This window comes from Phasianus colchicus, chromosome 7 (genome assembly GCF_987193195.1).
Source record: "Phasianus colchicus chromosome 7, bPhaCol1.hap1.1, whole genome shotgun sequence".
Taxonomy (NCBI): Eukaryota; Metazoa; Chordata; class Aves; order Galliformes; family Phasianidae; genus Phasianus; species Phasianus colchicus.
The window spans coordinates 25,269,530-25,296,498 of NC_143442.1; the positions used below are offsets into that span (position 1 = coordinate 25,269,530).

At 39.5% G+C, this 26,969-nt stretch overlaps 1 protein-coding gene across 1 annotated transcript in view; it reads right to left on the reverse strand.

Moving 5' to 3' along the window:
• The window catches only part of PLEKHM3 (pleckstrin homology domain containing M3), a 76,557-nt gene that overhangs the window by 12,911 nt on the left and 36,677 nt on the right, over nt 1–26,969 (reverse strand). The window contains exons 5-6 of the mRNA XM_031601253.2: nt 24,397–24,460; nt 6,334–6,491 (exon numbers count right to left, since the gene is read on the reverse strand). Of these exons, the coding sequence (XP_031457113.2) occupies nt 6,334–6,491; nt 24,397–24,460 (222 nt within the window). The remainder of the gene's footprint in view (nt 1–6,333; nt 6,492–24,396; nt 24,461–26,969) is intronic.

Below are 26,969 nucleotides of genomic sequence, written 5' to 3' on the forward strand. Positions count from 1 at the left end.
TGAGATTACTGAATAACATGCTACCCAGTGTCAATGCATGAAAACTGCAAGACCAGTGTCAACGCTCCCTTATAACCACCATGGTCATAACCTTGCTGAAGCGTCCCAAGCAGACGGGAGTGGGAATGAATGAGCCTCTTCCTCTCCCCCAGTTTGGCTGCCTGTGGTACCCTAGGTGCTCTCCATCCACACCTACATCTGTGCCCTTGTTCTGTCAGGCCAGCAACCTCTGCCAAGGTCAACTACATTCAGTGGAGGTGGAGAGAGATATGAAAGCCTCATAAATGGGGGAAAAGCAGGCAGCTCATAAGAAAATCACTAGTATCTCACTGGCAGCAGAGAGGAAGCCTCAGGGTCCATTCCTCTCTTGCCATTCCCAGAACAATCAAAGAGAGAAGAGAAAATGCCTATCAGGCCTTCATTTTAAGTTCTCACAGAACAATTGGCTACAGGTGAGGTCTGAGCCAGAATAGTTTGATTTAACCACTTGCTATCCTCCTTTGACAGTTGTGTACAAAGGCTGAGTTACAACAGTGAAGCACACCAGTGGGGTCAAGCAGGAGCAAAGACATCCTGCAGTACTCCTTTCTACAGAGCCCTATGCTCCAGATTAAGGAGGAAAGTGCATCCCTAGCTTCCCCTCAGCTATGACTGCAGGGATTTATGCTGCACTTATCTACGTGTATTTCCATATTTCTGTCTGGACAGAGAATTAAGGACTGATTGTCCACCTCAGCCCTGCACTTTCAAGTTGTCCAAGTCCAAAGATATCAAGCCAAGTAATGTGGCCTATCCACAAGAAATCTGTAAAAAGACAGTAAGAACAATGTTAATGCATTTTTTATGATACTGTGATTACACTTTAGTCAGTGGAGATTATACACTTTGGAAGGGAGAAAATCCCTACATATGCACTGCCTGCAAACCTCCAAAAATGCAGAAATGCTATAGAGATTCAAGTATTTACATAGCTCAGACCTATATACCTTTTTCCTCTGACAGCTGCCACAGCATGACCTGAAACTTCTCTACCTGTCCTATCATTAATGCACTGTATTCACTAAGTGCTGGCTGAAGACCTAAAAGCAGAGCCAGGTAACATTATCAACAGTTGTATTAACAACTGTTGCCCTTACATCACAGTTTGATTACATGACTCTTGAGTACTGTATTCTTCTGTAAGTCTCATGTCTTGAAATCTTGTGATTAAGTTAGCATTTTTGCTTTTATTAAGAAAAAGGCAAATGCACTTAAGATTTCATGGCTCTGCTATAATGCTGAAGACACATCTAACTAGACCCTAGATGGAAAAAAAGGAACTTAATTCTTAAAGTAATCTTAGAATTTCCAAACAATTAAAAGCTGCAATGTTAACTTTCAGGGGTATTTGAAAAGTCTGAGATACAAGGAGCCTTGCTTGTAAGGTGGTGAAGGTCTACCTCAAAAGGGAATTCTGCTTGAGGAAGGAAGAGGAAATTATAAGGTCTTGAACAGCACATGGAAAATCTAGAACAAGGAAGAAGGCACAGGAGGGAAGTCATAAAGCAGAAACAGGAAGTGAGATGGCTGCCATGCCTAGCCTGGGGGAAAGTGCACCAGGTAGCACTGCAGAGGCCTTCCTGCTTGAAATTAAGTGCCTGCTTTTATGCAGAACTTTCTAATTCTCACTAATCTGATACAAGGCAGGAAAAACTGATCTCTAAAGCTAATCTAGATCCAAAATACAATGCTCTATGAAAAAGTCTGTATTTTCTTTCTTGTAATGCATTCTAGATAAAGCTACTGCAATGATCTGCCCAGACAAAAATCAGATTTGGTCCATCAGATTTTAGCCCATTTTGACAGATTCAACAGAAATTACATCATGCAGATAATTTAGCATCTGCTTAGATGTCTACATTTCTTCACGCTGAGCAGATCCCTTCAGGATACTTTGAATAAGCTTTTTATACTATCAACATCCAGTGAATTTAGCTCTTTCACAAACCAAGTACTAAAATATAGCACAGCTCAAGGGAACCAGATCTAGAGAAGGGTTGTCTAGCACAAAACACACCAAAGCAATAGGGAAAACGATGTACTTCAAGTGATGCCTTTCACTTCTGCCAAGATATCTTCTGGAAATGCCCTGTGCTGTATATGTCAATCTCTCCACCTACTATCTAACTTTCTCACCAATGCTCAGAGCTGTTTTTGTCCACTAATACAGCATCTGCAACACAGTTAGCTGCAGTCTTGCAAAAACTGCAGCATGTGTATAAAGCTAGGCACAGCCCCAGAGCCCTTAGTAGGACCTTTTGCTGCATACATTCATAGGTCTTAACAGGACGGTGGCCAAAGATTATAGAGGCATCCAAGCTGGTTCATATAGTTAAGCCTGTTCTGTGGCACATCTATTTTAAACTTGGGTCTTCTGCTTTGTATCTTAAAAGGGCTACATGTCTTAACTGATCTTCAGAACAAATTAATTTCACAAAGCAAAAACAGTTTAGCCTTGATAAATGAATATACAAACACAAAAGAACCACTCTCCTTCGTTCATGTGCATCCAGAGGCACAACATAAAAGGCAAGGAATTGACTTGCCAGGCCTTAACCAAGCGAGTAGATTTACCAGTGAAATATAATGCATTACCTATGAGGGTAGTCACTAGGAAGGCAGCACACGGGCAAGATCATAACTTTATTAACTGAGTAGCATATAATAATCTTAACCATAATTATTCAATTATTTAATTAGACAGAAAATTATATTAATGAATAATTCTATTCTTATTGCAATGGTATTTTTCTCATTATTCTTTAAGATATAACACTTGTTAAAGAACGTTCTATGTAAAACAAATGGGGCTACATATCACAGACAACTATATCACTAAGCAGATTTTTTTTTTCCATTCTACCATTACTTTTTATTTTAGGACACACTACATTAATGAAGAACAATACTAGGAAAACTAGAGGGGCAGCACTCAACTGCTCTAATAAACATGTTTATAACCAGAAATATTTAAGCTACTTTCACAACATCTGTAAAAATAAAATTTGCAATACAATAGGAATAAACAAGTTTATTTGGAAAATTTTAGCCTGAAGCAAATTTAGTTGAAGACATAAAACAGAAGGTTGATGTTCAGGTTGCTAAAGTTGCCAGAGCTCCAGCAATCAACATCCAGAGATGTTGAGAGTTTACATTAGCTGGCTATATGCTCCTTGAAATGCATAATTAACTCACTAGGTTTTAAATATAGACTTTACGACTTAAAGGTCTTCAGAAATAAGCATAATTTTTGAAATTTAGGAAGAATCTAGACGAATCCATATAAATACTTGAAAGAAAGACAAAGGAGGAAAGTGGAAGACAGAAGAATCAGATTAGAAGAGGCATCCAAAAGGATGGGCCAATTTACAAATAATAATAATAATAATAATTGTTTAACTACTGAATCAAGGCTTTCATTAAGCTCTGTGCAGAATGGCCACCTCCCAAGAAAAGCCACAGAAAGGAAATATCATTAGAAAGCTTATGACTTTGTGAGCCCACCCTTACATTCAAGGCAGCAAACTGTTGCTCTGTATTGTTGAGCAGGATGTAAAGAGTCTGACAAGCACAGCCCACAGACACGCTAATTAAGTGAACTGATTGTGTTTATTTTGGAACCTTTGCCAACAAAGGAATGTGTCATGCTGATTAGTGAGAGAAGGGTATGTAATATATGTGTATTCAAACCCTGAGGAGCGCATAACCCAGGTATTCACTCTGTTTGCTCAGGGACTGACAAAAATTACTTTTAAGCAAATAACCTGACCAACGAGAAACTCCAGCCCTCAAGAGGGGCCCCGCTTTTCTCTGAGATATACATATCTAAAGAAGACCCATCTTTCATAAATTCCTACTGAAGACTATTCTAGAAACTGCGGGAAATGTTTTGGAGAGAAATGAACTCTCAAAGGTGACTTAAGACACCACAAAGATGGAAAGGTAACAGTCATCTGAAAACCACCCCAGTATGGTGCTAGTCTCTCTGACAGCTGCCACTCTTTTCTCTAAAGTGCAAAGAAATTAAGGGAGGTAGCCAGGAAAACAAATGTCAGCTCAACACAGACACGCACACAAACTGACCTCCCTTTTCAAACTTGCAACACAGAGGTGAAGTTAAGAAAAGCTTCCAAATACTTCCAAACCAAGAGCCCAGCTTGCTGGTAGAATTAACAGAATGTTCAGAAGTGAGTGACTAAATCATAAAAACATGGAAAGAGTCTTTAGAGCTCTGCTACTCTTCCTTCTTTAACTCAGCAGCTACAACTAGGGTAATTCCAAGTCCAGGCAGTCCTGAGTGAAAAATGTGAGTACTATGCTGCAGACAGCAATTCCAGGAAACCGAGACCTTTTCCTATGTCTAACCAGCCTTCCTATGTTATACCTGAGCACTGACTACAAAAACTCTCTGATCTGTGTTACAAATGTGAAAGCTCTTCCTGGGCCTTTCCTTCAGTGCTTTGCAATGAACATTAACGTGCACAAGCTTCTCTGTCATTATGATTTGTCTCTAGCCTAAAGGCAGAAAACAGTGAAAATATGGGACTGTCATAATCTGGTTAGCTTCACAGATGTGCATGTGCCCACATGAGTAGTGATACAATGAGAAAACTAACAAAGGGAAACAGAAAATGCTAAGGACAAAAGGTTTAGTGACAAGGAGTACAAAAGAAGCAAGTAAAATGACTTCTGACAAAACAAGAAAGAGAAATATGGAAGAACCATTCATGCCGACTGTTTCAATTAAAATCACTAAAGAAGATGTTGTCTTTGGCATGACATCAACTACATTTGTGAAACATGAATAAATGTCCTTTCTGGTTTCTAATTCACATAAAAACAGGAGCTAGAGCAACTTCTTTTGGCTTTCACTGGACTACTGGCAAAAACTATTTTGATACCAGGTTTTAAATTTTGCTATTGCAAGGTAAAACTGATCTCAGCTGAAGGGTATGGAAACAGTATACATCCAACAGTGTTTTTGTGACCAAAAATCCCCAGGCAAATCACACAGAAACTTCAGGGAAACTTGTCTTCTCAAATGCTCTTACATTTTCTCATCAATCTTCAATTGCCTTTTATACAGTCTTAATAAGCCTCTGATGCTTTATATATCCTAGTCTCTTTTTAACTCAGCCTATCTCACTAAGCACCCTCACATACCTTCTTTACAGAAAACTGTTTATAGAACTCAGCTGCACACCTTGTTTAGCTTATGCTCCCTGCTTTGTCAATGCATTTCGAAGAATGAGAATCTGAAGAAGAATGTGCAAACAGTCATTGAAAGTCAGGTTAGGCTGAAAACCCCCAAAGAGGAGTCCTTGGCTACTTGTAATTTAACATCTTTGTACGCACAGAGGAATCAGATTCCTAAGGAAACCCTTTTAATAAGCTGCATCTGATTGTTTCCAAAGGTGGCCCTTCTATTTTTTTATTTTTTTTTTCCTTTTCAGTGGAACACTTTGGAGAACAAATTAAAATGACTATTTTTGAAACAACCAAAAAGTATTTATCTGTGGAGGAATGTGATGCTGTCAGATACAGTCTTTCTGCTGAGTTAAAAAAAAGTAACCCCCCTTTACTTAAAATCCAAGATATGTTTGAAAAAGAATAGTAATACTGCTGCACTGCTGAGTATACTCTGATTTCCTGCATTTTGCTTTTAAATCTTCCATGCAACTCCTGTCCCTGATCTGGCATCCAGTACTCCATTTAAGATGAAATAAATGTTCGTGGATTTAACTTACGGCTGGGCATATATTATGTAACTACCTGAGAAGAACTGTCATTAAAGGAAGGGAAAAACAAAAATGAAAAAACAACAACAAAAAACTTGCATACATACAAAGAGGAGAATGCACAGTGAAAATGAAGAATTACCCATAAAACTTCACAGAGAAAACATTCCAGAATAGATGGTTATTGCTTTACAACATACAGTCCCAGGACATCATGGACCCAGTGACATCAGGTACTGGAAAGATGCCTGTGATCACACCAGAGAATCCATTTAGTGTTTTAAGACAATTTGCAAACTCAGAAAACTTCAAATAAATCACATAATGTGGGGAATCTTCCCATTTCAAGCAGCTGTTCTGAAACTTACAGTGCTTTGGGAAGTAGTTCTTCCCATCTACTTCTAGCCTATGACCTCTCTGGGCCAGGAATCTTGTGCAGCTGCATGGGAATGTGAATTAGTCAAATGCAGACCCCAGTTATTTAAAGAAGACGTCATAAGGCTGAGAATCCACAAGGATATGTTAGGTGAATCAAACGTTAATTTAACTGCAGTACCTGCTTGTAGAAATATCTTCAAAGGGGTAAAGGATTTCTCCATTGTTACAAATCTCACAGATGAATCCCTTTTGACTACAGAGACTGCAGCTATACACATGAGAAGTGGCAAACTTGATCACCTTCCCCAAGAAAGGAGCCAGCTTTCCTTCAATAACCTGAAATAAGATGACATTGTATGAATACATAAAAATGACCAGAACGTCCTGAAAGATTGAAAAAACATTAATACAGAAACACAGCTATGTACAGCTTGATAAAGTAACAATAAAATATTTTCCCAACTGTTATGTATATATATATATATATATATATATGAAATCACAAGTGACAGCAGCAGCCATTGAACTGGCAATGATTCAAATGTAAAAGAGAGGAAAAGGTACCATCTTTTTAAGTCCCTATAAGGCAGTGACACACAAGACTAGCAACCATTTGAAGTGCAACAATACATTCACATGCTGCAGCACAGAAGAGTATGTAGGAATAGAACTGAAGGTTCCACATTATCATCTAACCAACAGCTATGGACACTGACTTACACATATGATTTTCAATTCCTGTTAATTTTTATGCACAAATCACACTTTTGTCTCTGCTCCTTTACCTCCAATGTACAGTCTTTTCTTTGCATATTTTTCATGCACAGAATCCTGGCTTACCTGCTTTAGTAAGGTTGTATTTTCCATTGAAAGTCATTAAAATACATTATTTCCCTCACTGTCAATGTGAATACGTTCTCAGATAAACTCTGGAATAGGAGGAAGTTTTTTTTTTTTCCTCTCCAGTGTCCTGCTTTCAAAATCAAGAAGTCTCTCACTGCCAGACAACCCTGTTAGGCCATTAGAAGTGATTAGCACTGCCTGTGTTTGTGTGAAAAAAAAAAACCAAAAAAAAAAAACCCTGCCATGTAGTATAGATTAAACTACTAGCCACAACATTCATCTAAATTTGTGATTCAGTGACAATGTCTCTATAAGGGGTACTATTCAGGCAAAATACTTTTCATTCAGATTGAGTCTCTAGAGACTTTAAAGAATTCTGCTGGTGTCTGAAATAATGAAGATGGAATAAGGCCCTGAGTGTATATTCTTTATTCCTGGACTTCCTGTGGTCTGAATGGCAGCCTGCCAGGTTAGTGATAGAAATGTGTCATGAGATTTGATAGTGACCTCCTGTAAAAAAATAAAAAAGAATGCACTAATTGCTGTTTGAAGCTTTATACAGTGCTGTGCCCTGGAGACTAAGAGTAGGGAGATTTACACTTAAATGTGTCATATTCAGTTCAGGTGCCTTTTCCTTCAGTACGTAACATACGACTTGTAAACGGGTTTAGCATAAACTGGTCTTGAGAAAAGAAAGGTCAAGGCAGAGAAGAACAGCAGAGGTTTCAGAAGCATTCCTCCCCTACCTTAAGCAGCAAGGAAATAAATTTGTGCTCTAGGGCAGTATCCTGTCCACTAGTTAAGACATCAACTGTTAAGGAGTGCAAAAAAGGTGCATAGGCAGCACTGACGCTGATGGCACTGAATGGCACTGGCTGAAATGTGCGTCCTTTGCTTTCAGCTCAAGCCTGTTAACAGTATCTGCAACAACAGGAAGCGGCAGTGTTATTGCTAGTACTGCAGATAGGACATCTGCTCATGCTAGAGGAAAAATGACGTTCCTATTACATCCTGGTGTAGGAAGATCCCCTTCAAGTAGAATATAAACAATGCTGCAAATGGAGCCATAGTTCAAGGTAGTGATATTTCTAACATTATAACAGATGGGCAGACGCTATTTTAGCTCCCTCAGGATGGGTTTTGTTTTTCATTTTGAAGAAATATTTTTTTCTGCTTGTAGCACGGAGAGCTACAGAGGGTCAGAAAATCAAACAAGTGGGGAGTAGGGGAAAGACACAAAATTGATAGCATTCTGGAAACAGGAGGAAAGAAACAGTGAAGTTACCCAGCTGGTGACAATGCTACAGTGTCCCATTTAGTAGCAACAGATGAAATATGCATACAATGATAATAAGTAAACCACAATTCATACATATTTTCCAAAGCACTTTCACACTATAGCAATCACTTCTGACAGGCTATAAGAGCTCAGTTAAATGCAAGGCTGAAAACAGAACCGCAAGTAAATTCTATAAACCTGTACTAATGTCACTGTCAGCAAGGACTTCAGTGTTAAATCTCTGGATTAAGTTCACATTTTACATAATGTAATGTACAAATTAACATAATCTATTACTATCTTAAGCACCAAGGGCAAATTTAAGTCTGTACAAAGCACGAAGATTTCCTGTGCTGAAGAGCTCACATTCTAACCAAGATGGATTGATAGCCCCCAAGGAGATGGTGTTATTCATCCTTATTTATTTATTTGTATGGCCTGCCATAGCAATGTAGTGGGTTGGTTTGTAACTCTGGCCACTGCAGACACACAATGAAGATCCTGTCTTCAAAGAACTCTGCATGTCAATTTTACAATGTGAATTACAGGCAATTTTACTGTATTATAGGAGGAAGACAAAATGCAACATCAAACTGATATTACCACTATTTTTAGCATCTGCAAATTTCATGTCATTTTACTTCATCAGAGACTTCAAGGCTGTGTACAGGAAACAACTTTCTCATTCGTGTTTTTACCTAATAAAATCCTTGTCTCTATTTTCCTCAGCAAGCAAAAGGGGATATTTCTATTTCTTGTCCCCAGGAGAAGTTTCATAGTACCACTTCCACTGTTTTTATAGCTTTTGGAAAGGGAGCGCTGTCAAACCTTCTCCTATGACTAAGCACCCTCATGACAGTCAGATGCCCAAGACTGGTCAGTTTAGACATGCCAGAACCATAATGATAGAGTACAAGGATATTCTCCAAATTGATGCTGGAATCAGGTCTTAAGTCTCAAGGAAATACACGTGATTAAAGAATGTGTGTTAAAAAAAAAAATGTAATGCACCAGCTAAATATAAAGAAAATCACATGGAAAAAAATCCTCAAGAGGCCATCCTGGTGGATCCAGCAACATCTGTGTCATTCTTTATCGCTACAACTGTTACTAAAGGCTTTCAAGGACAGAGACTCTACAGTTCGCTTGCAGTCTAACCCAGCACGTGTCTGTTCTCCCCACTGGAGCCAGTCCTAAGCTTTAACATGAACATTTCAGTTTTCAGAAGAAGCTGAAATTTTTAACCTGCTTGCTCCATAAGCAGATCGGATATGGAGCATAGAGAAAACCCTTCTAACTTCAAGACAGTAGGCAATGCTTTGAATGCCAAGTGTCAAACAAATCTCAAATCAGACCTGTGGCCCTGAAGGAAGAGGATGACATGCAGCTGTCCAGCTCTCATGCACATTCAAAATAACTTGGGTCACTGTAGTAAAAACACAAGTGCAATTCAGCTCTCAGGTGGAGGCTGAGACCTGATAACTCTATTACAAGTCACTGGCAGGCCCATATGGCAAGCTCAACAGTGGGAAAGTCTCTTATGCAGTATGCAGTGGCTCTGGGAAGCTCATCCATTAGCCTAGCTGCAATGGTTGTTATTGCAAACCATGAGAAAATTATATGTTTTGGTTATGAAAGTGTGTAGGGTAAGAGAAAGTCATTCAATTTGGTCTCTAAAAACTGCAGCTATTATTCATACATGAAGCACTGATATTGCAGTGTCATGTTCACAACCTGCAGCTAATATGTCTATTGGAACTAGAAAGTAGCATATATGATCCATTCTTTCAGCTTTCTTTGGTAACATTTGCACCCCACTCCATGAAAAAAAAAGTACATCAAAAGAAATAGTATAGGAGGATGTTTACTCCACAAGACCACACTTAACCCAACTAAATAATCAAAATTTCACATTGCTAGGAAGTGCCTGTGCACCTGGAAGACAGCTGTGTTGGATCTCACCAAAGCAGAGCAGCAGAAATGAGCTAGTACTTGTGTTCCGCGTCCTACTTATCCCTACCACAACACGTTGCCATTCATACAATTCCACCACAATACTCCACCTCTTTACCACCTCTCCTGTTTATCAGATATACTCAGAAAGAATTTAGGTCTCCAAAATTACCTAACTTCATTTAATGTAATGAGAATTACGAGTCCAAATCCTCTCAGTATCTGAGCCAGAAGGAAATGGCTGGCCCCACAAATGATATTCCCCAAAACTGCATGCAATCCTGTGAAGTTCCTAGGTTTTTTCACAACCTAGAGAGCATTAAGAGAAACTGTGAAACCACACATACCACGCACTGTAGAACAGTCTGTTATATCTCAAAAAATGCAGAAATTTAGTGCAAAACTTACTCAGTTAATAGTAGGCTATAGGAACGGAAACTAAAAATTTCACTGACATAACCCTATATCTTCATGCAGTCCCAAAATGTGCTTGCAAAGGCTTCAAAATGCTTTCCTGTCCCTAGCATCATGCTTAAACCAAACTGAAATGTTGCTGAGTTCAGATTCTCTTCTGCATACAATGATGCAGTACACACGAAGAACAAGCTCTGTTTTCTAATCCAAATTATTTCTAGAACACGCAGTAGTATAATTACCCTAAATTGAGCATGAAAGATGATCATCCATCAATAAAGGATGCAACGTAGCTTTTTCTCCCTAAACTGGTCAAGGAACCCATCCCAAAAGGATTCTGAACATAGAGCCATGCTTCTACAGTTAGCTTACCACTGCTGTAACACACTTTGGCACAGGCCCAAAATTTTCTCTCTGAAAAGCCCCAGTATTCAAATTAGAACTGCTATCTACCTCTGAGAATCTGGAAAACATTTTTCTGAGCTATCGCTGTAACTTTGCACATTACAGATACAGACTGCATGTCTCACATGTTAGGAATTGTATGAAAATACACACCCACACATACATACATAAAAGATGGGCCCTGCCCTCAAAGCACTTACAATTTGATGCAGCAAATGGGCATTGCTTTTTTACACCAGCTAACGACATATTTCATCTCCCATCCTAAACAGAACAAACTCCATATTTTGAAGGAGGCATCCCACCAGAGAGAGCATACCTGCAGGTGACAGGACTGCTACAGAGGGGAGAGGAAAAGCCAGGAGGGCCCACAGGAAGAGCAACTCACTCTGCTGCCCAGCGTCTGGCACGCAGGTCAGGAAAGCTGAGGTCCTGGGGAAGATTGGGTGGTACTGGAAAGCAAGAGGTAAGGCAGGGACACATCTGCAGCAGAGTGAGAAATCACAGTGGGATGCACAGTATCTGAAAACATGCCAAAAGGGTGGTGGGACAATTATTTTAGATGATTTCTAAACAGCAGCTTTCCATACAAGACAAACCTACAAATAAAAATAATTTAAGATTTCTTCTGTGTATATATCTTTGTGGCACTGATTGGTAGGGTAGCAGTGTAAACCACAATTAAGCTCTGTATAAATGAGGCAGGAGGGAAAACAAGGGGTCTGCCTAACGCTTGCAGATCAGACAGTATTGGCAATGGCTATGAGCCTTGGCCACGATGCACGGGCATGTTTTTCCTGATTCAGCAAGAAGACAGAAGATGAAAGACAGTAGGGGCTACTGTTTAAATTGAAATCCCTTTGGACGCATCACATTAGCATGATCACGAGGGCAATGTGTGATCAGTCAAAGTTTCACTACCTACCAGGAGAGCCGCTGGCCCCTAGAGGCTCCCTCATTCTCCCCTATAAAAAGACTAAACGTACCTTGCTCCATCAAGATGATGTTTTCAGAAACAACAGACAGTCATTGTTTTCAGAGAATAAGAATGGGGTAGGTCACAACATCCTCCACAGGGAAAGAAACTGTCCTCAGTACCTACCATACATACAACAGGGTTGTTGCCAACAGAGGACTTTTCACTGGTATTCCTGTCCCCTTCTTTCCCAACCTATTTCTGAGCCCCTAAGCCTGACCTGCACCACAGCAGAGGCAGTTCCCTTTTCCCCAGCAGACATCAAGCTACAGCTCTGTCCTGACTCCCTGTCTTATCCCAGCTTTCCAGGCTGAGCATAATGCCAGTAGAAGTCCACCTCTGGAGCCCCTACCCCTGAAATCCTAATCTCAACCCTAACATTCCTACCCTGCAATACACTACAGGGGAGCAAAAAAAACAGCCCATTACAGGCATCAGGGTGAAATCAAGTCTCTTCCCTTTTTGGTCAACAAAGATTGCTTGAATGAGAACATACCTGTGTTAAGGAGGGTTGCACAAACTAATCCCACAGAATAGCAACGTTCTGAGCACAATGTTGCAATATATGAACATTTTCATAGTAAAAAAAAAAACAAAAACTGGGAAAGTGAATGGTCAAGGTACAGAGGCAGAATTAATCTCTAAATTCCTTCCAATTCAGAGATGGTGACCTAAACTTAGAGCTTTTTGAATTGTTTGGAAAACAGAAAAAGACAAAAAAAAAAAAAAAAAAAAAAAAAAAAAAAAAAAGCATTCAAAAAAAGCCCTAATGCAAAATAATTTGTTAGAGTTTGCTCCAGATCCTGAGTGACAGTTATTTAAATTAGAAAAGACGTAATAGCAGTTTCTGCCTGGGTGTCACAGGAAAGCAATCAATGCTGATTAGATAAGGATGGAAGTCCCTTCTAAACTCAGCCTGTTTTATTCCCAAAGATGTAATATTACAAGGGCTTTAGGAGGAATTTGAGGTAGTGAGAAAAAAAAGAAAGGAAAAATTGAGTCAGCTCTAAGGCACTATCACTTTAAGTACCGCCTCTGTAACCTCTTGCCCACCTTTTAGCCCAGGACCACAGAAATAAACAGCCCTTGCATCATGGCCACATAAATTAATTCTCCCATCTATCAGATGCGATGAACTTTCTGGAGAAGAGAAAAAAAGCAGTACAGCTTTCAGACATTTCTCAAGGGAGTGTGTGTTTGCTTTGAGGGCAGGGCACCTTTCAGCAATGCACGCTAAGTAGTAACAGGTAAGGAGGAAGACCTCTATCCCTGCAGGAGTCCGTATGGTGTGCATTTCTATGAGAGTCAAACTTCCAACCCTGTCCATGCATTTCTATCAACTTCTCAAAAAGAAACAAGTGTATTAAATGCTTACATATCATGGAGAGCGTATCTTCAATCACCTACATAAAGACTGTGTCAAGACAGGTGGCAGAGGGGATACAGCTTGCTGATTTTTCAGATATAATATTCTGCTCAGTATGTAACACTGCCAAGGCCAAGAAGTCTGAATTCTAAAAAGGACCACGATGAAAGTGTCACATCAAATGTTTCTGGATTAATGTAACTGTTTATATTTTTTTGTCTAAGTAATTTCCAACGTACAATAATGAAAGCAAAATCAGAAGCTGTTTAAAAAAATAATTCTTATGTTAAGACGCAAGCTAATGGAGATCATTAGGTGAAGGATACTTTACACAGACTTTCGACAGTCTAAGAGCAAGGAAGAAAACTACAAACCCCTGTAACATTCTGTGAGCTCAGACAAAAGGGACAACAAACAACCACAGGCACCAGGAACACCGTCACTGCACTGTGGATATATGACTGGGGAAAAAACCCTGAAGACAGACAGAACTCTCTGAACTGGACCTATATTTTCCTCTTGTATCAGAAATGCAGGAGGAAAACCTTTGTTGTAGAGCAGTATCTGTTGCTACTCCTCTGTCTAAAAGCCCTACTATCAGGGTTAAGTATTCCAGTTAAAGTGGTGAAAACATTGTAAAACTCAGATCTCACTGCCACTGTGAGACAAGCTAAATTCACCAAATGGCTTTGTGACCCCACCCTCGTAAATCAGCTTGTTAATCATTATCGTCATAGAGGCGATAAAGCTGTTTTATAAGCCAACACCAAAGCAGTAACATTAACTACTTATGTAGAAGCTGATGTATTTCTCTGCAGATAACATTTATTGGAAGTCCCTCTCTTTAAAGACACAGGTTTGCCTCATAACCCTACTTTGGAGCACCAGCAATCTGTTCCATTTATTCCTCCAGTCCGATTTACATGTCAGACACAAGCACTGCCTGGAGGGGATGGGTTAAGTGATATGAAATTGCTAGAGCACCTTGAACTATAGGTTCAAATCTCAACTGGATTGTGCTGGCCTTTCTTCCTGACAGAACAAAATTTATGATTATTTCTCAAGGCCAGACGCACACTTGCCTCTGTCTGAAACAGAGACAATTTGCCAAGAGGCACTTATGCAATACAAAGAGATATGAAAAGGCCAAGAGGCACCGAAAAAACAGAAAGAGTGGTAGACATGAAGTTCATTCACTCTTTCCAATTCCATATGTGGAAGGGACACAGAGTCCTTTAATTACTGGGGTTAGTGTCACAAGAATGCCTGGAAGACGGAAGTTATTGGAAGGAGTAGTCAACAAACAGTGCACAGCTTTCCACCATCTTCCACAGTCAAGATTTCTGCATGTTCCTGGTTGTTTCCTTTCTATCCCTTTACAGACAGCTAGTTTTTAATTGAGCCTTTTGCTAACAAGCTCAGAGGTAAGCTTCAGCCTTGCCTCGAGTATCACAGAGAATATACTTCCTGCACTGAATGAAAAAATAAAAAACTTCAGAACAGATTGGCTTAGATTCATCATTGTGTTCACCCCTCTCCAAATTCCATCGATGGGAGCTTTGTGGAGGAGGACTAAACACCTAGTAATCACCAGCACCTCCAGGGCACATGAGAAATATGCTTTTGAAAGAACTATCAATGACTGAAGAAAAGAGGGCTGGATATGTAAACTTCCAGTTTACTCTTCCTGCTACAGCCCAACCAACTGACAGACTTGCTTAAAAACTTCTCACCCACAAGTATTCCACAATTCTCCAACACTCAAAACATCCAGAAAATTTTTCCTATTATCCATCTCAGGTCTCTTTTGCTGCAGTCAACTGCCTTCGTTTCAGGCTCTATTTCCAATTCTCACACCGTGCAATTCAGAGAGCATTTTCTGATGAATTCACTTCTCTCTTACGAATGATCTTTGTTGCATGCCTGGAAGAAGAGTAGCTTGAGTGCTGGAAGGCTACAGTGCTTGCCTTCCCCCTCAGCTAACTGTAGAACAAGTATTTTACATACTTGTTAAGTGCGGAGATCGGCCATTATAATGCTAAGGGTAAAACGGAGTCTCTATTCTCTAACAGCTTTCAGCAGAGTCAGTGCTTCTGCCATGAAAACATTGACTTGAAGACAAAAATGCTAGAATATGCTTAGCTAAGGATAAACAAAAGCTGCAAAGCAGAGAAAGGGAAAACACATTCCCTGGCTGGGAAATTACTGGCCATTTCCACGTAGGGAACAGACAATGCTCCTGGACTGGTAATTTCCTTGAGGAATTTTTCCCTTCCGTTCACCATATTCTTAACTCTGTGAATTCTTGTTATGATTTCAGTGCACAATTAATCTTTAGTTTAGAGGAAAGGGAAATGAAAGGAGGAAGGATGATCATGAGGTAAAACCCCCAGGGAGGCAGATATCAGATCTCAGCTCTGCCCCATCTTTGTGTAATATACAGGTCTGATCAGGTTTCCTTGCTCCACTTTGACTTCCAGTCATCTCTTTCAGATTGCCTGCCTTGTTTATTTAAATTGCAAGTGACTTAAGGGAAGAATGATTTCTTAATATCTGTGTGCATGCACACTAGAATCTATGTGTTGCTGTAAAACAAATAAAACCAGAACAAAACATAACCTCAGGAGAGCACAGCTCCAGCTTGGGATCTGCCTGTGTTAGAACTGAACATAATATGGGCAGCCAACTGGGTGGGGAGGGGAAATGCCATGTTTTGGTTGCGTACAGACCCAGTTTGACTTGATCTAGGCTAGCTGAAAACATATCTTTGATTGCTACAGCCATGCTACAGGCCACAATCCCAGCTCCCAGCAGAAAGGGTGACACCACTCCACCCTTTCTTTCCTTTTCCCTTTACACTGCCTTTGCAGATGCCTGGCTGTCCCAAGGGCCTGCTCAGCCAGTAGAATGGGTGAAAGCAGGGTGGACGGGAGCAAGTAAGGCCAAGGTCTCTGTTGACCAGCTGCTGACACCAGTGCTGACTCCAACACACACGCCACTATTTTGCCAGTGCTGGCCTTGACACAAAGAAAGACACGTAGCACAGCCATACATTATGCTGTGCTAACTTGTCGCTCACACAGGTCAGAAAGCATCCCAAAAGGAAACCTGGCAATAAACACTGCAAAGAAAAACAAAACAAAACCCAAACAAATCAAATTGAAGCAGAAATGGGTGAGAATATGAATAAACAGAAAGCACTGACTAGGTTTGACTTCCTTGCAGTCTGCAGGCAGTCCACACCGACAGCAGAGATCTGGCAGTTTTTCCAAGCAGGACTGCTTGACATGTTGCACTTTTACTTGGCATTAAAATTATATTCCACCAGTTAGCCACTGTAATTCTTAGAGACACTGGGAAGAGCAGAAAGAACAAAAGTTCAAGAACAAATGTTGCTAACCTGCGATAAGCACATTTAGAGAAAGGGCACAAGCAAAGACAGAGTCTTACTTGGGTTGAGAGAGTGTAACAAACCTGGGTATACACAAAGTTTGTCCTTCAGTCCAAGGGAATTTATAGCAGGAGGCAGAGTCAAGGTTCCTCCAAACCCTCATCTACTCCTCAAAGAAAGGAAGAAAATTCTGAAAATTCAGCAGGTCTGTCAGAGTTGGTGAGTGAAAAAGATGGAATTGTCTCAGTATAATCAACATGCCTGGAAAATGGCTCCCCAGCCAGCCCTGCAAAGAGACTTTCTGCCTTTGCACTCACAGTATTTCAGTCCTCTTCCCTTTCTCCTTCCCCCAAGGTTTCCAGGCAGCTACATGTCAATTTTGTCACACCCTGGGTTCTCCTAATCTTGTCGCGGGGATGAATTATAGGTTGTTTTAAGAAACAGGTATTCAAGCAAAGGTTAAAGGCTGTTTTAATCAAACAAGCTTGAAAGAGTACCAGGAATTTGGCTGGTAGAGAACAGAAAGCACTTTCCTCAGCTTAAAAAACATACGTGACTGTATACTCACACAAGCAAATACGCATTCAGGCAGAGGTATATGTATTCCTTTCTCCCTCTTTTTTCTTTTTCTTCTTTTTTTTTTTTTTTAATAAGACTGAGCAGGCATGCATGCTGAGACATTAACTTAATCTACGTGCCTACTGAGTAAGACATCATTTCATGAATGACATCACAAAGCCAGAAACTTTTCTGCTTTGCAGAGGACTGGATCAGTCCATTTTAGAGAGGAATCTTCTCATGATTTTAGAACAAGAAATCAACATCCTTAGAAAATTATTAGAACAGTTAGAACAATTAGAATAGTGAAAAAACTCAGCAAGTACAAATTATATTCAGGCTTGTTTAACCCCTTTTTCATCCAAGCAGGTAACCCTGAGACAGTATTTTCTTTCTCTGAGAAATTATTTCTAGTGATGTTACTTCTTGGGATATGCCCAGCTGCCTCTCTGAACAGATATTTTATAAGAAGTACAGCAATGAGGTTAGACCCTGATCTACAATACTGGGGCCTTTCATTCCCCACAGTGAGGAGGAAAACTAAACAAAAATTTTAAAAAAACAGTCTGCATCAACAAATACTAGAAAAGGGGCAGTGTATATTACTATTTTGTCTTCTAGGGGCTTAAAAAAATTAAAAGAACTCTGGATATCTCAGAGGCTCTTGCAATCCACTGGTACCACTGCAGAGCTGTTTTAAACAATTCCACACTAGGAAGTGGCACAAATGTCATATTCCTGTGGAAAGCGCCTTATCTATTTAATAAAGCTTGCTGAAAATTCTGCTCTCAAGCAGCTGCAAACCTAGATCTGATATGAAAAATGTCTATTAGCAAACTTGCTATATCTCCACGCTTCCCCTCCAAGTCTTTAACACACCTAATTAAACTCACACGAACTCATCCCTCTGGTTGCCACCTGCCCAAACTCTGCCCCCCATAAGCCTTGCTGGCTCTGCCACGCTCTCCACCTGATCACGAGCCATTCTCAATGACAACTCCTTTCCCCAGAAGTACTGTGGTAAAAAGAAAATACCAGTAAAACTCTTGCCATTACCACTAATTGTAAGCCGAGCTGTCAGCAGCTTGTGGAATTACATACACACCTGGACTATCAGCTAACCTGAAGTGTTTCCTGTTCTGCTGAAAGGCGACTCAGTGCTAGCAAACTCCAAGGAGTGACAGAAATGAGTGATAAAGAAGCCACTGGAAAAGCACACAACTGTATAATTGCTATTTTGCTAGCAGGCATTTTAATAGCTATGGAAATACACACTGTGTAATTTTTCCCACTCTAGGATTATTTTCATATTCTTCTGCTAATGAAATAATGACAATCATAAAGGCACAGGTCTAAAAATAAAGGCCTAAATGTGGCCATTAATATTATGCTGTTATGGTCCAAGATGCAAGTATTTACACAGCTCAAGTACAAAACTATCTAGGTGACTCACAATCTTTATGTACATAAACTGTACAATGCACTTGCTGTGACTCCAGCAAATGATTCTAAGATGTAAATCTGAGCTGAATAGTGATCCCCAGTTCTCTTCAATTTCAGTAGAGGGAAGCAGGTTGTTTCCATCCTAAGAAACACTTAAAATAGGCCAGATAGACTATCCTTCACAAATTGTTTCCCCTCCTTTTATTTTATCATGTCCAGGATGATTATTTTAAACATCTATATAGAAAGTGAGACCCACCTTACCTTAATCCAACTACAAATGTCCTGTCTCAGAGAAAGCTGTCAGCACAGAGAGTCCATATCACCTATGCCTCAGAATTCATACATGAATTTAGCAATGCATATGTTTCTCACTTCACCACACAAACTTCTCTCTCTCGTCTCCTGCCCACCAAATATTTAAGAGCAGGAGCTGTACCTGACACATCAATTAAAACCCACCACTGCTTTAAGCCAGCTCTACTCTCAGCAATGTCTCTAAGCCTGTGTTCAGATGAGTACTGGCAGAAACACATCACAGGACTTGCATCCATTCCACATACTGCATCAAACATCTTGATCAGGAGGTTGAACACAAAGCTAACATTTTTACTACCATGCTGCATAGTGAACCATGGAAGTTATGACAGAGAGGTGCCTTGCATTCTGCTGCCCTTGCTGAGCTCAGTGAACTCCCACAGAAAACTGTGAAAGCCAAATTTTCAGCCATCTCAGCAGGATTGCATAGCCAGGTCTGACAAAACCTTAATTCCACTTCTCATTTGCCACCTCCTGCCCCTCAAGCAAAGTAAGGGCTTGTCTAAACTTAGAAGGATCTGCTGGTACAGCTACATGGGTAAGTCTTCTTGGTAAATACATGTTTAAGCTGATGCATCTTATATTGATTCACTGAATGAAACAAATGATGCCAGCAAGAGACTTTCTCATTTACGTAACTGAGTTTGCACTAATACTTTGTAAGTACAGCTATATCCATTAAGTGTGTGTGTTTGTTTTTGCCATGCACCTATTCCAGTAACAATTCTAACCAAGCCCAAAGTATTTTACCCAAAACCCGCTTTTGCCAATCAGTGCAGCCACATGTGCACTATTGGCTTTCACTAGCACAGGCTTGTTAGGTACCACTTCCTATCACTTCCCCGGCAGAAACTGCTGTGTTATCAAAACTGTGTAGCACAGACCTGGTTCATTACAAGCTATCAAACAGATTTTTTCCTAAATGCTATAAAAAGCACCACCAACTTCCTCCATCTCAGTCTAGGAAAACAGAGAAAGAACACAAATTTCCCACTCATAAAGGATGTATGAAATAAGTACAGGACAGGTTCAAAGCTTGAAAAAGGACACGAGTCCTAGCCACTTCTTGGTTCTTCTAAGACCTTCTAATCCTTTTCTAACAATATGCTGGGCTCAAATTAGGTGCAATCTAAGCTTCACTTAAGATTGATTGAAATTCTTGAACAGAAACATTAAGATTTATATATTGGAAATGCTTCTGTAGACCAATTTTTCACCTTGTTCAAAATCCTATCAGATGCTGTAATCTCTACTACGTATGCCAAAGAAAGATGAAAACATTGATATGTCTGTCATTAGGGAAGACATCTCCCGAATCCCCTCAACAAGTAATGTGTCTATTCTGAAACCTTATAATCTTTTTATCTTATGTAGTGCAACAGTGATCATTCTCATTATGGATACTCAATCCTCTCAAAGATCATAAACTTCTGGCCTTGGTAATATTACTGTGGCAAGAAGTTCCTCATGCTCACTGTGTGTGCTGCAAAGAAGCATTTCCATTAAGGATTTTTACACCCATCTCATATTCACTGCACAACCTGTGCTACATTATTATGGGAACTACTGTCCACTCTTCCTCCCCATAGTTCTTCACAATATCTGTATGTTCATCCAAAGCAAGACAGTCAGGAAAGTTGATGTGAATGAAATTGATATTTTAATTAAATGCTAAAGGATTAATTTATCTATGATATAAAAATGGATAAATCATTACTACAGTAAATCCTTTTATGGATAAAAAAAATCAGACTGAAAATGGATTTAATATCATTTAGCTCAATTCACTTCAAACAAAATGAAAACTGCTGATATTTTGATTAAATATACTTACAGTGGTTCAATATAGTTCAACTCATCATTTTAAATTCCCATGCTCTGTAACTTCAAATATTTTTTCCTAAATATTTCCGTGCAAATGTACCTTTTCAAATCTCAGATCTCACTCAACATTGCCATCCCTGACACCCAGTCATTTTTGTTGTTACAGTGACCCTTATTTTACCATACCTTTTCAAGGTAGTTTAACTGGGATGAAATCATTTCCACAAAAAAAGGTTTTCTAGTGTGAAGAATAATGTGGCATTAAACACTGTAAACATGTACATCTTACTATTTAACATGAAGAACAGGCATGATATTAGTCATTTTGTGTGGATTAAGCACCTGAATTTCAAGCTCGTCACAATAGCCACTTCAAGTCTTCTACTTCTAAAGCTCCTCTAATCTGGAATCCAGTTTAAATAGCAATAATTAGTATTCCTAAGAAATGCAATATTCTTGCCTGAGTCAGTTCCTGCATAATTCACTGTTTAGCAGTATAAAATCTGTCAGTGTCATCAAAAATAGTTCCAATCCACAGAAAATGAATGGATACTTTTAAATTCCAACTTGCATGTATCACCTTCACACGTCCAGAACCCCAGTGGACATTAGCAACAGCAGCAGAAAATAAGTTCCCAACATCCAGTAGGTTTGTGATGAAGGGACTATACTGCAACTAAGCAAGAGGAATTGTTTTTCTTAGTGTACTATTGTCTGCTAAAGACAGTAATTGCAAGACTGAAGTGTTGCTTCCTATCAACTGGAGCTTGCCTTCTTTAAGGTATTAGTTGATTGGCATAGCTCTGAAATAAAGTGGCTAACAGGGAAGCAGTGATGTTTTAGCAGCAGGCTAAGCAGTGACACAGAACAAATTATTCTTTGGAGAGGTAATCATAGGGAGGGCTGTAAAGAAAAATAAGTGTACCAATGGGATAGAACAGGAAAGCTGTCACACTTAGTTTCTGCTCATTAAATCTCTATGCATCTAGTTAGTTATGTCAACTGCTAATACCTAAAATGACAACAAGAACAAGAAGAAGCTAAGAATAAATTCCCCATGAGTGTGTCCATGGATGGACTTGCTGTAAACTTCGCTGTAGTCACTAGGATGCTGGTTTGCAGTGCAACATTGCTGGGGTGCATGTGTGTTTTTATCTATTTTAAATAAACACACATACACAAATAATGAGTATCACCTACTGCCTCTGGTAAAAGGTCAGGGACCTACTCACACCTGCCATTACAAAAACTACCTCCTCACTTGAGAGTTAGGCAAGTTTCCAGAACTAATGGCATGTTGTCTATTTTTTTTCTCCCTCAGTTCTGAATCTCAGTTGAGGTCTTCCCTAGTAGAGCCCTGGCCAACTGGATCCAAATTACAGCCATTCTCACCAGACACCTCCAATAAGTACTTTGCCACACCCATGACATCTAGGCATGAAGGTCTGTTGAGCCTGGCAAGAGATTTAAATTGTGTTTCCTTTTAAAATAACATTGTAGATGCTTCATCATCTAACACCTCCAACTTTTTTTTAGTACCTGAGAACAGATCCTCAGCACATTTCTAAAATACAGTTGCTTGGTTGAAAATGACTGCTTGTTTTCCAGGATCTTTAAAGAGAATCTGGCTAGGAAACAAATAAGAATTGAGATGTGACTAACCAAGGTAAAGGTTGCTTATATCTGCAGATTACCCCTCTCTGCTTTTCTAATTCACTCACCATGCTTTATCTTTCCATTAATCTTTAATAAAACTTTTAGTTAATTCTCCAAACACACACAATATACATGACAGCAGGACACAGTGTAAAAGCAGCTCATGGATATGAAGAAATAGGCAGTAGAGGAATCAAAAGGAGAGAAAACTTTTAGGATTAAAAAACACCCCAACCCAACTGCAGCTGAGTGGAAAATGATGAGCCATAAGGAGAAAGCAGTAGGAAGAGGCAAACTGGGGGACATAGCAGTCTTTTAAGGGTGTTACTATTTCTCTCACCAGGGCCTTCCAACCCCTTTCCAACTTGGTTACATTTTGACAAAAACAGATAATAGGAATTCAAACCTGTAGATGCTAAAATGTGAAAAACCCTTTCTAGGCTGACATCAAGGATATGGCTAGATTAAAAGGTAAATCCAATTTAACCAACCCCAGTAGAAATGGTAATCAAATTATACTGCCTCTAAACATGATAAATCTGGGGCTTGGGCCCTCAGGGGAAGAGAAGGTGTTTTGCAAACACAAATAAACACAAAGAAACATACTAAAGGGAACTGCTAAATCAATGAATGAATCGTGACTTCTACCCTCCATCCCTCCCACAGGGTGCTCGATAAGCTGCTGATTGCTTCTAAAACATCTACTACCAGTGTTGGAAACTGATTAAGCAGCTTACAAAGCACTGGGGGCTAATAGACAGGCCCACCAGGGAGACTGCAGCTCTGGAGTTAAGTAGCTTGCTATTTCGTGGCTTGATTATTAGAGATGATAGCAGAACATGCTGAAAGGATGTAGAAATTTGCTTTAGATGACTGGCCTTTTTATTTTATATATGGAATCATTTCAATTCCGTGACTTCACCAGCCAACAAAAACCTGCAGAATCTGTGGCTCTGTAGTTTCCAGCTCTGAGGGCAATTTGAACTACATCAATTTAAGAAATCAACCGAACACCTCAAACTGACTATGCTGCCTGTTACCCTGAAGAAAAGATAAGGTTGGACAAGTGAATTATCAGTGGAAGAAGCTTAAAATAATGTGTTTTACATGTCACTGACAACAGCATAGAAGCAGATGGTGCCTTGGTCAGCTAGCACATCTTACCTCATTGCTTCCTTCATTGTGTATCTAAGTATGGCAGCACATTCACCTTAGACTCCCTGTCCTTTTCAGTTCTTTCTTCTTGTTTAATCTTGTATGTGACAGAATTCTGCTGTTCAGGCAGATGCATTGCAAGCTGTTCACTTAGCTCAATCAACACCACCACAAAGACATGTTTTGTTGGTGCATTATCTCTTCCACGGTCATAGTAACACTGCCTGGCTTTGTAGTGTGCTTGATGAACTTTTTTTTTTCTTTTTTTTCCTTTTTAGTATTGTTGTAATACCTAGCAGACTTACTTAATAGGCATGTTGCACTAGGGACTGTACAAACTCAAATTCCTGAAGAACCTCTCTTTCAAGCAAAAAAGTAAATACTACTTGTCACTACTCGTCTCCAGTTGATCTTCAGATGAAAATTTCTCCCAGCAAAATTTTCTCTTGTGGCCTATTTCCAGTTCTATTTCAACACTGCAGCTCTAGGTTTTCTCTCTCAATACTAACCAACGGCCTGTTAGCCCACTTTTATATCAAACCATATGCCACAGAGATCACTTTAAAGTAAAGCAACTTACATTTTGGTTAATTTGAAGTGGGAATATACAATTAGCATTGAAAAAGGTGGTAAGAGAAAAGAATTAATGAATGAACTTACCTGCTGGAGGTCCGCCAGAGAATAAAGATGGATTTGCTGAAGAAGATACTCTCTTGGAAAGATCCTGAAAAAGAGAAGAACTGATACATTGAAATGCTTCTAAAAGATAGGGTTTTTTGACTGGGAAACTCAAAGATTTCCTTCCTTCCCCAAAAGACTGCAGAACAAAGGCATTAGAGAGAGAATTTGTCATTAACTACTTTTCAACATTCCTCAAGGACACAACTACTCCACAATTTCCACAGTGAGAATGAATACCACACCAGTGTCATTTGCCAACATGTTTTCCACCATAAAATTGACTAATAAAGATTCCCTTTTGTATATAGAAAATCTGTATTGGTAAAAACTTTACAAAGACTTATTTGAGACAGTTATATTTTTCTTACATAAAACATGGTTTCAAGCAAGACCATTGACTATTGTCTGACAAACATGTGCAATAAAGCTCAATTACAGAAACTGAAACAGATGTCCTTAGAATGACTAGTAATAAAATGAACAATGGGGTTCAAGTAAGAGTACAGAGAAAATCAACTTTGTAAAGTCAAGTGGATATTAGCAAGAAAAGTTTATGAAAACCCATATATCTGTTGGGAAGAGAAAAGAATCTAATTAAAATGTCTATCTTTGTTCGAACAGAGGCACAACCAGCTAACCAGCTTCTTTTTCCATCTGCCTAGAACAAACAACACCATGCTTAGGTATTCCACTGAGAAGATAATTACATCACTTTTAGGGGAAAAAAAAAAAGAAATCAAGCATGTGTAGAATAGCAACTACTTTACAATATATATTGTTCAGAGAAGAATTTCCTATGCTACAATCATGACAATCACATAGTTTTCAAGTACCACAGAAACCAAGTTACCGACCTTATTTAACACATGAACAAAGCTCTGATGAAAATAGTTTTGCAGTGGTAGAAGTGAATGAACAGAAAGTGCATTGGACATGAACAAAAAGAAACCATCAAGATACTAAAAGATCGATATGAATTTGATGATAATATGAAACTAATGACAAAGTACACAGGAACTCAAGACATTTTAGAAACTGGAACAACATAATTAGCTCAACCACAATTCAGCAGGCTTAATAGCATCAACAGCAATCTTTGACAAAACACTGAATCTCACAAATAATGGAAGCACCCTGTTTCATCCTGCTTATCAGGTGCCTTAAACAAGTATTTTAAGGTGATGATTTCAAAGCTGCCTTAGAAGGATTAGGACTTTTCACTGCTGTTAAAGTGAGCGGTACGAAATCCTGTCACCCTTTTTGTGTTTTTGGAAAAAAAACTAATCTTTGTTGGAGTGGGAAGGAAAGAGTTCTGCAAGCAAGGCACTGACAACTGGGCACTGCCAATTTCATAGCACTCTTCTGGAGCAAGATTATGCCCTTGCTCCTTCTTAACTCACCAAGCACATCTGCCCCACCCAGCTGTTTCTCAGCTGCTGTTTCACTAGGCCAGTGCATTTTCCCCTTTCAGTTCTGTATGCTATGCTGTTGCTTCAATCAGAGGTGAATGTGTTTCAGTGGCTCTGCTGCATCATGCCTTCATTATACATTTGGCACAGTGTCAAAGATAGCTAGAAATCAGTCAAAAATCCAGGTATCAGACAACATGTGACACTTGGATTCCTCATTTACATGTAGAAGATTATTAAAATTGATTGCTAAGATTTAACTCTGAGCAGCATTTCAAAGCCTTTAGTATTCTTCAGCTCTCGTACAATTTATCTCGTTAAAATTTCCCCTTTATTCTCCCCTGATCACACACAGGCACTAAACAGCATGATAGCTTTGCCAGGAAGTGTATTATTTGCTGACGCCCTTACAGTACTGCTAAGGAAAATAATTAGCTAATGAAAGATTTCCTTTTCTAGGCTACAGAAAGTCTGTAGCCTGAATAGCCCACAAGGCAGAAACTGTCAATGACTAATACCAGTGACTAACATCACGTTCCCCTGCCTTCAAGGACTGCATTTTATTTCCTGCAAATTGTAACTTCTAAAAAGCATGCTGACGAAGAGCAAACTAAGGATCAAGTGATGGCCATTGCCAGAGGTCTCAGCCAGCACATTCCCTGGTGACAGTCCACCTCTCCTCACATCCACCTCCCCTCCTGAAACGTGTGCAATTCTGGTTCTGTAGACCCAGCATCCAGTACTTGTCCTTCCTTCCAAACATATTTCCAGGAAAATAAGTTGGCACTACTCTCTCAGTCTAATGTAAGGCACCAAAACACACACATGAATGACACTCCAGCTAAAGGAATAATTACTTTCCAGTGATATGGAAACTGAGGCATTAAAAAACCCTCACTAAGTAGGGCTGATATGGTTTCAGATTTGCAAAAGTCTGAAAAAGTCAAGAACAAACAAAAAAACACTTCAATGGTCTAAAAGCTCAGTCCCTGGTCTCTTAAAATATAAATTACGTGCCTTCATCTCACCTGTTGTGAGCTGAGCAATGAAACGTTACGGAATGTTGGTGAGAAGGTTCAACTTTTGCTGCCATACCACCAACATCTGCCTCTGACATTGTAGGCCAAAATAATAAAGCAGGAG